General features: G+C 44.2%; 1 protein-coding gene across 2 annotated transcripts in view; it reads right to left on the minus strand.

Annotated features, from left to right (window-relative positions):
* Positions 1-12,530, minus strand: part of STAT1 (signal transducer and activator of transcription 1) — a 42,821-nt gene that overhangs the window by 4,804 nt on the left and 25,487 nt on the right. Inside the window, exons 13-23 of one of the 2 annotated variants that reach the window (XM_025932891.2) lie at positions 11,884-11,913; positions 11,700-11,793; positions 10,549-10,590; positions 9,234-9,317; positions 8,717-8,815; positions 7,232-7,367; positions 5,772-5,821; positions 4,965-5,059; positions 4,017-4,162; positions 2,022-2,207; positions 895-970 (exon numbers count right to left, since the gene is read on the minus strand). In XM_025932891.2, the coding sequence (XP_025788676.1) occupies positions 895-970; positions 2,022-2,207; positions 4,017-4,162; positions 4,965-5,059; positions 5,772-5,821; positions 7,232-7,367; positions 8,717-8,815; positions 9,234-9,317; positions 10,549-10,590; positions 11,700-11,793; positions 11,884-11,913 (1,038 nt within the window). Of the gene's footprint in view, positions 1-890; positions 971-2,021; positions 2,208-4,016; positions 4,163-4,964; positions 5,060-5,771; positions 5,822-7,231; positions 7,368-8,716; positions 8,816-9,233; positions 9,318-10,548; positions 10,591-11,699; positions 11,794-11,883; positions 11,914-12,530 lie in introns of those variants that run through there. The other variant, XM_025932895.2, reaches the window with a different exon arrangement.

The following is a 12,530-nucleotide window of genomic DNA, read 5'->3' on the forward strand; positions in this document are numbered from 1 at the left end:
CTAAAACGGGGAGAAAGGAGAAGGAGATGTTAACGTCTAGAGGCACACTGGGACACCTCGTCCTCGGCCTGCGACGGAATCATCACTGGACACTTTCAGTTCAGCTGAGTGCATACACTCGGACGGTACGTCGGGAAAAGCACGGATCACGGGAGGTTCGCGTCCCCAGCCCAGCCCCTTGGGAAACGTACGGGACTCTAGAGATGTGAGTGGGAAATAGCCAGACTGGACCCTGTGCCGCTTCTGCCTGGTTGGACCTGTGTGGGAGCGTGTGCGGGGTGTCACCCTGAGAGGATGATGCCTCGGGGCGGCCCGTGGCCCCAGAGGCACCAGAGAAATGTCTGGGGAGTCCCTCATCCCTACCTTGAGGTTTGTATGCAGATAAAGCTGCTCCAGAGTGTTTTTACATGAAGGCTACATCCATTCACCCCAAGACAGTGCTGCAGGCCAAATAACTGACAATGACTTTTCCAAATTTTTTTCTACCTTTTACAAAATGAAACAACAAAATAAAAGCAAGCGGAAAAAGTGTATCTCAATCATCACTTTGGCCTTTCCTCAATTGAAAAAAACTACTTTCCCACTCTGATCAATTTTTGTTCATTTTATTTATACTTTTTCAAAGTATCAGTTTGGAGGGAACTTATAAACCTTAAAAACAACCTTGGGTGGTTTTCTTTTCTTTTCTTTTTTTGTTTGTTTATAAAGGCAGTTTAATTCTGATAGGCAGTGACACTGGGATCTCTATTTAGGATCTTTCCAACAAGTCCGACCGTGGCGGCAGCAGCAGCAATTACAACGAAAAAGCAAAGTACAAGCATCTTCACCAGGCCCCAGCCAGGAGCAGGGCTGGATTGAGGTGTTTAAACATGGCACTCTTCTGTGTTCACTTACACTTCAGACACAGAAATCAATTCAGTCTTGATGTATCCAGTTCCTTTAGGGCCATCAAGTTCCATTGGTTCTGGAGCTGGAAGCAAACACATCGGGTACAGCTTTCCGTTAGCAGACCTCACACAACAGATGGTCAACATTCTTTCATGAAAGTTTTACCATTTTTCTTGACAGTCAGGTTAGAGTGCCGTAACTTTAAGGGGTTGTGACTTCCCTGCCTGGGTCACCTGAAATCCTGGGGGGAATGTAGGAGCAAGTCAAAGGGAAGGGAGGGGAGCTCAGTACAGAAGTCAAGCTGAGAGGTTTCTCCTTCCCAGGCTTGACATCCCACAGGAGTTGGAGCCCCAGACGTGTGAAGTTCTGTCTGGTGTTCTGGTCTTGGCCTGGCTGGTGTGATACACACAGCTGTCAAGGTGAAGCTGGGGGCGTCTTCTTCCCAAAGCAATTGTGCTAATATTGAGATGCCGGCTTCTAAAATGTAATAAAATTTGTTGGCGTGTTCCAAACCAGATCAGTCTAACTTGAAAGTTCTGAAATGCAATTCACTGAAGATGGAGAAGCAGGTGACCTGTGTTCTAAGCCTAGGTGTGCTCTTAACAATAATCACTAGAAATAATACGATCTAATAGATTAACTGGATTACCTTGAATGAACGGTTTTCCTTCTCCTGGGCCTTAGTTCCCTAATTTTACAGGAACAGGCTGGTAATAAATGAGTTGGCCATGGTGTTCCTGCCATTCACCTCTTTCCATGTAGAAAAGGTAACAGTGTAACAAATACACAAGACCAAAATGGACTTTTTCGACACCCCTTAAATTAAGACGTTATTTGTTCATTTCTTACTATCCATATCAGACAAAATAACATGTTTCAACTATGCTGCGTTTATACCATCTTTGGAAAGCCTGCTTGCAGCGATTCAAAAGAAAGTTCTGGGTTAATGACAGGGCGTGGGTGAAGTCTATGCAGGCACCGCGTACTTACAGGAAGGTAAGAGCAGTGTGTGTTATTAAACCCTGTCTCTAGCAAACCTTTGGATTAACAATAAAATGAGAACATAGGCACCAGGAATGACTGAACTGTGCTACTGCTCATCAGGGCAATGATTACATGCTTTCCCCACATACCTTCCTTTGGCCTGGAGTAGTATTTCCCAAAGGCATGGTCCTTATCAATATTTGGATACAGATACTTCAGGGGATTCTCTGGAATATTTTCAGCAGCCATGACTTTGTAATTGCGAATAATATCAGGGAAAGTGACAGCAGAAAGTTCTTTCTTCGTGTAGGGTTCCACTGCGTGGAAGTAAGGTTCTGAAAAGAAGAGCTCAGTGAGTCCCACGGACTATCCCAAAACACTAGAGAGAAACAACACATTGCAGAGTTTGTGGATGTGAGTGAACCTGGTTAGAACTAAGCACAGTAGAGGATTTACAATACAGTATGCCCCTCTACTTCTAAATTATAATCCTTTCTTAGAAACAGGAAAAATAAAGGCAGCCATTTACTTGCTAGTAATGCGACAACACTGCATTTGTCATCATTTGGTGCAACTTGTAAACCTGGCAAGGAGAGGATTATTAAACATCTTTAGCAACCTGAATCTTTCATGATGCATCCAACCACAGGCAGAAAAATAAATACTAATTTGGCCACCTTGGCTCAAGTCACAGAGTAAGTTAATAAAAAACAATTTCACTTTCTAGTTGTTTTTCTTTTCAGACTGGAAAATGAAATTTTTTATTGAAATAAATGATGCCAATACGTGGAAAACAATTTTTTAAACAAATAAAAAGACCCTATTTACTACTTTTTCTTCTAATCCTTACTGTAATAAACCAGTTTAATTCACTCGTGGACTTATTCGCAGACTTCATTTGAATCCTGCTTCCTAACTGATCCAGAAGCTCGCTTCTGGGTGCACACATTCCAGGGGCTGCTGGTCAGGTGCTATGGGGACTCTGTTCTACAACTTCAGACTACGCGGGCACCCTAAAGCTCGCTAGCTGGTGCTGGCCTGCTTAGGCTTTCTGGTTGCCAAGGATGTCCTCCTCCATGCCTGCTTTGCTAGTTCCATCCCTCAGTCAGCTGAGGAAAGGCACTACCTGCAGACAAGGTGAAAAGGCAGCTTCTAACATCTACTGCCTACACTGTGCCCTGACCCCAGCTTTCCTGTATTTTTATTTGGAGAAAAAAAAAAAACAAACAAAAACCAGAACAAGAAAAGTATCCCATCTTGTTGCATCCTTCCACCAAAAGCAGAAGAGTCATTGGAACAAATCAGTTTCTCCTCCAGTCCCTCAAATACAGCAAACTATAAGCAACTGAGAAAAGGAACCATTTTGTCTCTGTCATTCTCCATCTCTGCTGTTCAGCCTCCTCCCCAGAAACCTGTTCCATAATGCGAAGGTGTTCAGGGCCTTTTAGCCACAGAAACCCAAGGCAGAGCAAAGACGAACTTGCACTTGCTCTGTTTGAAGGCAGAGTGGAGGGCTGCACCCAGTCCCCAGGACCCCTCACAGAGCCTGCCTGCAGGTGTGCTCCCACATGGGATCCCCCACAGCGAGTCTGGAAGCATGTGCCTGTACAAAGTGGGTTTCCTCCCAAAACTGGTTGCCAGTCATGCTGACTCACATCCTTCATCTACAGATAACAACCCTGACGAAAAGAGAAGAACCTGGCCCGGTCTTTTATTTATTATTTAAAAAAAAATGTTTATTCGTTTTTGACAGAGAGCAAGCAGGGGAGGGGCAGAGAGAGAGGCAGACACAGAATCCAAAGCAGGCTCCAGGCTGTGAGCTGTTAGCACAGAGCCCAATGCAGGACTTGAATCACTAGCTACGAGATCATGACCTGAGCCGAAGTCGGACACTTAACCGACTGAGTCACCCAGGCACTCCTGGCCTTGTCTTTTAAAAACCATCATTTCCACAGTACGTCCCATGCAGTGAATCACAAATATTCAAGGCAATGTATTAAATCCTATCTGGGAGGCTCATTTGGGGGTAAGTGTAGGATCTGTAATTTTATGTCAAAAGCTCATTATTTGTACAAGTTGATTTGCAGCGATGAGGAAGGACTTTCACGCACATGGTGCTAATGGAGGCACAGGCCCTCACTTACCCCCTCCGTTCTGGGACCGCTCCACCCACGTGAACGTGATGGCCCCTTCCCGGCAGCTCTCACTGAACCGCAGCAGGAACGTCCCTGGCTGCTGATCCTTCAGCAGGGCACGCTCTCGCTCCTTGCTGATAAAGCCCACGATACACCTGGGTGTGCAAACAGATTGAGGAAGTACTCTGAAATTCAGCCAGGTTTTGAATTTTCATGCAAACTTACAAGTGAACTAGATTACTGAAACTTGACAAAAGAACATAGGATAAAAATGTGTATTTTAGATGTTTTAAAACCTATTTAATTGACACTTGGGGATGTATTTCACTTAGATACTTGTATGCTTAAGTCTAAAAAAATCATTAACACAGTGCCAATAGGATGCGACAGATGATCAATAAAAATTTGCTGGATTAATGAGACTTTTATGTTTATCTGATGACCTTTTTTTCACTTGATGATTTTTACAGGCCATGAAAATGTCTGAATTTCTGCATCTTATATACTGGAGAGAAAAATTCAAACAATATATTTCTATGTTCTAGCACTTCTGACCAAGTTAAAGCCTTTGTTGAAGCATCAACTGACCGTGGAATAAGTTAGATAAAAACAACTCACCAAGTTAAAAAAGTTTTTCTTCTTTCCTAAGGGCAATATAGTACATAGGTACTTAAGAAATTCTGTTAAATGAGTGAACGCATGAATGGCACTAAAACGTTTTTAATTAAATGTTAAAAATACATATGCATAATACTATGCATATGCATAAGTTTAATCTGATGAGGTTCCACTATCATGAAGCCCTGAAGGGACGGCCTGGAAGCATCCATTTCTGTGAGATGCACACCAGTCTTGTCAAATAATGAGGTCTGTCCAGGTCAGGCCTGTCTCAGCCTTACAGTAAGGAAGTGTGTGCTAAAAATAGGTTTCAAAAATAAATCTATCCGTGGCCCTTACCCATCATTCCAGAGAGAGAGCAGGTGTTTTTTAATGAGTTCAAGGATGCTTTCAATCCAAAGCCAGAAAGGAAAATTTTTGTCATTTATATTTTCCTGCAAGTGTACAAACGCACACATTAGGAACAAGGAAATTCAAAATAGTGACTTACCTGGCCTCTTCCCACCATCAGATTGGATTTTAATTTGCAAAGCCTGCCCAGCTGCCAAAACTAACGCTGTCCCCTCCACAGCCGCCCCTCCCCTTATCAGCTTGCAGACACCAGGCTATTTCCTGGGCCAGGCTCTGCTTCCCTCTCTAAACTGCGGCGAACCAGCCAGGGAATGACCTCCAGGGTGAACGCAGAACAAAAGCTGCCCTCGTACTAGTAAAATGCAGTAGCCTGAGCTTGTCAGCACCGTCTGGTGACCCCCATGGGGTCTGATTATTCCCTCCAACTGGTCCCTCTGCTTGAGCAGGGTTGGGGAAACTCATCTGGCCCATCAGGCTGTGCAATCCGGCACAGAGCACACATTTCTCATGAACGGGGCTAAAATGCTGCCAGGCAAGGTATCCGTGTGAGTAAACACAAGACTCATTTCAGATATGAAAGAATGTTATCACACACACAGGCCCTTCCTGTCCGACTCACACTTGGAGACTGACCTTCTCCACTGAAGGAAAGTAAACAACTTGCCCAAGGGGTTCCATGGGCCAGAGACAAACATGCCAAAATAAGCACACAGTTAAATCACTACCACAGCAAAAACTACGAGAACCTCAACAGGGAGCGAGCACTCAGAGAGGGTACGACCCAAGGGCACCCACCTTACAGAACCTCGTCCACGGAATGAGACCATCGGGGCCAGCATTAGGACCTAGCCAAATAAAAATAAGCTGTTTCAGGAAACAAAACACTGATTCTGAAGCTTTGGTTACACTGATAGCTCTTGTATTTCCTTTCAAAGAAAAGAGCCAACACCCCAAAGAGGAAGACTGTATGTACGCGGTTGATATTCTCAGACACATTAATGCTAATCAACTATGCTTTCTGGAGAAGCCTCAGTCATCCCTCTCAGTGCAGTATCCTCTCCCACTGCCTCCTCCTTCCTCAGCAGGCTCCTCTCCCAGTGGTCCTCCAGAGCTCACTCAAACTTCTAACTAAGACCAAGATCACCCCTAGGTGATCTATTTAACTGACACTTGGCTTTTCAAGCTTATCTTGGATATCATTTGGCACTTCTCTCGGCCCTCCTCCAGATGGGACATGGACTCGGGAGGCTGACGCAAATCAAAAGTCAAGGGAGAGAAATGAGGGGGAAGGAAGCCTAGGGGTTGCCAGCTACATGAATTAAAGCAGCCAATGCTGTACAAGGTGGTGAACCCATCATCTCTCTTTGCAGAGAACCACAAATAAGCCTTTATAGGCAGAAATGATAAGTCTTAATTCACACCAAATAAGGAAATGGAGCAATGTAATTTCTTACATCTTCTTAAATAGTGTAAGACCCCACTGTGACAGTTACATGGCCACGAGAAGGCACTGCTGAGAGCTGCGTAGTTAGGAAGTCTACTGGTATTTGCAATACACACAATTCTCCTGTACAGAAAGCAAATCTGGAAAAAAGCTGCCTATAGATTTTTAAAGAAATAGTTCAGATAGTCCCATTCATCCAAGATTTGACCTTGAGACTAGCAGGTCTCGGATAGCCTTATGTGGAAGACTAATAAATTCATGATATTAGCTCCTGAAAGGGAATTATCTATCATGGCTGCATCCTGCCAATCACACAAAACTGCTGCTCAAGGATTTCATCCTGATGTGGACAGTGTCTCCATGTACCTGGGCCACCTGAGGCAAGAGTCTTGGGTGTATGCTATGCGGTGGGTGGCCCCAGGACCTTACTTATTATTCTTACCATGCTGCGTACTTGGCTTTTTTTCTCCCCAAGGTTAATAAGACTTCATCTTTCTTATCAAGGAACTTCTTTTAACCACAACTAACATATTTTACGTAATTCAAAAATATTTCCCTTAGGAAACCTGCTCAGAAATGTTAATATGAGATAATCAGGAAATGATTCATTTAAGTCTTTTATCAGATCTATACGTCCTTCCAAGGTGAGCTATAGTTCTCATTTAGCTATAATAAGCTGCAGCTGGAAAAGCCCACACATTTTTTTTTTGACACTCTTCTATCGTGAACAAAATAGACAGCAAAGAGGGAAAAAGAACAAATTGAGATATTTTTATAAATTTCAATTTTTATATACATAAAAAGTTCATACCAAGTAGCTTCTCTCCCAGCATGTTCAGCTGGTCCACATTGAGACCTCTTTTGGTGACAGAAGAAAACTGCCAACTCAGCACCTCTGAAAGCTGAGACCATCGTGCACAGGGCGGGTTCAGGAAGAAGGACAGATTCTGGAGAGAAAACACCCAAAAGGTAAGGTCAGTGGTCATAAGCAAGGCACTAAAACATGGATCTGTCTCAAAGTTCAGTTCTGGTTTCTGTGACACACGGTTTTCACAGAAGAGAAACACAGTTGATTCTTGTTATTTGCAGATTCACATTTGTGAATTCAACCTACTCGTTCAAAGTTACTTTAACCCCCAAATCATTACTCACGGCACTTCTGGGCTCATTTGTGAATGGGTGGACATATCAATGAGTAGAAAGATTTGAGTCCCCAACACGTATGTTTCCAGGAGAGGTCAGACAAAGCAACACTTATCAAACAGAGCAACTGCCTTCTTGTTTCAGCTCTTATACCATAAGCAAGTGTCCTTTTTGAGGTCTATTTAGTGCCATGTTTTTAGCCTTTTTGTGGGTTTTTTTGGTTTTTAAAAATTTCATTTTTAAAATGGTCCCAAGTATAGTGCTGAAGTGCTGTCTGCTGTTCTAACTGCAAGATGGCCACAATACACCTGTATGGAGAAAACACATGTGCTAGAGGAGCTTTGTTCAGGCATGAGTCAGAGTGCTGTTGGCCGTGAGTTCAATATTAATAAGCCAACAAATACATTAGGAAGGTGTCTTTCAACAGGAAACACACAGCAACAAAGCCATGCGTTGAGCAGCTCAGTAGCAATTGCTCAGTATTTGCTAATTCAGTGTTCACAGTGACTTTAAAGAATGTAAGCGCATACCATAAGAGACTCTTAAATATAGAGAACAAACTGAGGGTTGATGGATCGGGGGAAGAGGGGAAAATGGGTGATGGGCATGGAAGAGGGCACTTCTGGGGAGGAGCACTGGGTGTTGTATGTAAGTGATGAATCGTGGGAATCTATCCCCGAAGGCAAAAGCACACTGTATACACTGTATGTTAGCTAACTTGACAATAAATTATATTTAAAAAAAAAGAATGTAAGCACAAGGAATAACAAGAATCAACCATAATTAATCAACAGTGACTATCCACTTTAGAATGGAGCATGTGTAAAAGAAAAAAAAAATGAATGAAGCATGCTTGTTTAGCAGATGTATACATTTTTAAAAAATAAAAGCAATAAATGAGCTCTTCCCCAGTAAAAGTTGTAAGAAATCTATTGCCTGAGCTTATTCACATAGAAGGAAAACCATAATTCTCATTTCTAATACATATACATGCTTCCCTAATCCAGAATTACTCAAGATCCCTAACGATGTCACTCCAGTTATGTCACTTTTCTCTCAACATCTGGTCTTCAGGGACTCTTTGAGATGCACAGAAGCTAGACCCTGGGGTCTTCGGTTAACATCTATACAAAAGCAGGCGTGTTTTCCATACCCTGGGTTCTGTCACCAGCATGTTGTACCAGAGGATGGAGGCCCAGCCACTCGGGAGCTGGCTGACATTGGAGATCACCACGATGGGCAGAGAGGTCGTCTAAAAGATGACAAAGACCTTGAAATCGTCAGAATCACAGAAATATCACCTTCAGACTGCTGTGTAAGCGCAAAACCAACCAAGGGATTACTTGTAAATTTGCACATATTTTATATTTGAAAACTAAAAATGTAAAGCTAAGTTCTTTTGTTCATAGTTTATTTTTGTTAGATCTTTCAGTTAAGAAACAAGTCTCCGTGCTTTGTATAAAAAAATCAACATAGGACATCTCAAGGTGAATTCAGCTCTCCAGCTTCCTGAACCATTCAATTAATGTCAAGGTAGTATTAGCTGAAAAATACCATCTTTTTTTAGCAATTAAGTAAATGTGTCTAAAACAAAAATTGAGAACAAACACTGCGCCTAACAGTTAAATGTAAAAACAAAGTTTTCCGTGTCTGAAGTACAGAAGTCTCACCTCGAGGTCAATGACCAAACCAGGCTGGCACAACTGGGTTTCAAAACTAAGGGAGTGAAGCTCTTCTGTAACGATGAGGGGGCCCTTAAAAGAGACAAGGAAGAAAAAAGGAATACAGTGATTCACACACACATCCTGCAGATTCCAGGAGCCTAATACGCACTGCAACGGGCAGCAGGAAGCCTGAACCCAGCTGGCTGCAGTTCAGAAAAAAATTCCCATGTTCAATAATGTATGCCCCAGTTCTAACAATCGTGTATCAGTGTTCTCTCAAAGATAAGATTTCTGTAACCATGGCAAGGGTTATAGATTACCAGAAAGAAATGTGGACAGGGAAACAGCAACTTGTGATGGGTTTATTTGTGAGGTGAAGCTTCCTGGCTCTCAGCCCTGCTCTGCCCGCTGCCCTGCTGCAGCCTGAAGCAGACAGGGCTGGAAAGCGTGCGTTCCAGATGTGATTATTTACTGGAAGGACTGATTTGCAAAAGCCTGGCAGGTCATGAGTCCTTGGTTTAGGTAGAAATACAACAGAGTTCTTGAAGTGTTTTGCTACAAACGATCGCATGCAGGCATCCTGACTTAGAACCAGAGGGGAGCAGCCACTATCTGTGCTTGCAGGAGAAACTAAGCCCTCAGAAGGTCACAAAGAGAGCAGAGATCAAAACCAGGGCTAGATAGCACATCTCTGCACTGCCCTGGCCGGGGCTTGTCCCACTCTGCCACACGAGCACTACTGGTCACGGCATGGAAGGGTGGTGTGCTACGTGGGCATAAAGGCTGAAAACGTCCCAAACCTCTGTCTGTAGTTCATTTCTGAATATTACATTACAAATATAATTCCTTGAGGATCCGGCTCTAAAAGGGAAACTGACAGAAAGGCCATTCCACCAGGCAGGGAATGCAATGGAGAGAAAACCCTCTCGCCACACTTCATTTTCAGCATGGGAGTCCCCAGACGAGCCTCTAATTCCAGCTCAGACAGTAATTCCCGGGTACCCTTAGCAAAATCTTACAAAGTTCCCATGATTCACTTTCTTCGCCTGTGAAATGTGAGTAGCACAGAAACCCATTATGCCTGTTCCACTGTGCTGTGAGGGTCCAGGAGTCGTGTGCAAAATCTTCTGACAACCATAAAGCACGAATGCAGTGTTTTTGCTGCTACCACGGATATACCGTGTCCTAAAGCTCACTCACTGCTCTTCCCTGCTGGGTCTGAATCCCTTTTTGAGGTGACCCCCGGCCACCAGGGGTACTGAGCCAACCTCCCCGGACAGACCTGCTGGTTAGAGACCATTCACAACAGAGAAAGACTCACCTCATTAGTTCTGGTGCCAGCATTTTTCTGTTCTTTCAGTTGCTATAGAACAAGAAACCATCTTAGTAAACAGCATGATAACAGTCACAGTTGCTGTTTTCATCTACAAACAAACCAAAGTCAGGACTTAGAAAGAATAAAGGATGTGAAATTATTTTCAGGGTGCAGAACAAGATATGAAATGACCCTTGTGTGGGCCCAGGAGCCTAAGTGCCTTTTTCCAGCAGCCTGACATGACACTATGTGAACACCAGAGTTTGGAAGGATCCCGGGGAATCATATCCTGCTCCCCTCCCCCATACAAGATTTTCCAAATGATGCCCCTTAACCTTCATCAGTTGTTTCATGGTCCTCAGGCTAAGGGCACAGCTAAGACTGCCCTCCCACGGACTTCAATCCCTGAGGTTTTAAGGAAGCATTCTGGAGCCCCGAGAGCAGCTCTGGGCATCCTCAGACTCCCGAGTCTGGAGTGAGGCTCTCCTATGAGGTCCAGCTTCACTCACTATGGGTTTGCTGGCTTACAAAATGGTTGCCAACGAAAAGGCTGCAGGTTCCAGCCCAGGGAGCACACAGGGCGCAGTGCCAACACATCTGCACAACAACCGGCAGCCCCTGCTCCCCACAGAAGCAGGCAGACAGGCACCGCTTGCTTACAACCCCTGCTGGATCCCTACCCCCTGGAGGAATGCAGTGGAGGTAGTGGTTGTGGGCAAGACTACCAGGAAGAAGGGTGCAAATCCTGGGCCGATGAGAGACTCCTGGGGTCGGTCTCACCGGGAGCCGCCAGGATGTGGGAGCAGTACTAAATCCCGAGGAAACTGCAGGAGTCTAGAGTGAGCAAGGTTGTAGAGCACCGAGAACGGACAAGTTATGCGCACACTGATTTATACGGCGTGTGTTACCGAGAGTGCCACATCCCGAAGAAGTATCTCTGGGGGACAGACTGGCAGAACACAGTAACAGAACAGTCCTGGGGCAAGGAGGAGGAACAAAGGTTCCCCCACATGCTGGGGAAGTCACCAGCCGCAAACTCTAGGAAGCCTCCCAGGGGGTGCCGTCCGCCTCGCACCATGAACCGAGTGCCACTGCACCGGAAATAAAGTCCTAGCAAGCCAGACGCCGCATAAAACACGGAAAACTGGTCTCCCTACCAGGTGTCGAAATTCGGCGGCCAGACTTCCGTTGGTGGATTCCTCCATGTTCATCACTTTTGTATGTGTGCCCAGAATGTTGAATTTTCTAAATCTACAACAGAATATACAGAGCAGAGATGCTTAAAAGGCTCAGAACTATTAAACAAAGGTAGTAAAATATAGTACAAAGTACTTGACATACCCTTTTACTGTATTTCTCTCGTTCACATCTCTGAAAAAAAAAAAGAAACAGTCATATATGTATATTTAAATTTTGAACTGAGCTTTAACAAAAATATGAAAGTATACCTATAAGTAAAAGACCAACACAAAATCTACACCTGTGGGTTTTCTGCCATTTCATTCACTCGCTCCCTCCCTCCCTCAATCAACCACCACTAACTCTGCCCAGGGCGGCGGAGGGACTTGCAGCAGATAAACTCTCTGGGCCTCACGTTTATCATCCGTACCATGAGGTGCCAACAGCACCAACCTTACAGGATTTGGCGAGGGGTAAGAGACAACAGGTAAAAGAGCACAGAGCACACCCTCCATAAACGTAAGTCAGCTACAGTTAGGGCTACGTCCTGAGCAATCACATACCCGGTGTGAGACCCCATGCTAAGCACTGGGGCAGCAGAGAGCTCTTAGAAAACTAAGGGAACTTCCAATGTGACAGCAGAAACCTTCTTTTTATTCTCTACTACCTTTAATGCTTTTATGAGAGTGCAAGAATAGTCAATTATTGGGGGAAACTGTCTAGTTTAAGTTTTAAGTCTGAGGTTAAATCTTGAGCAACTTTGCCTCTTATATAAATTTAGTGGTTACTCAGTCACGTTCCAGAATACC

Source organism: Puma concolor, chromosome C1 (assembly GCF_028749965.1).
Source record: "Puma concolor isolate L17-30 chromosome C1, mPumCon1.1.hap2, whole genome shotgun sequence".
NCBI lineage: Eukaryota > Metazoa > Chordata > Mammalia > Carnivora > Felidae > Puma > Puma concolor.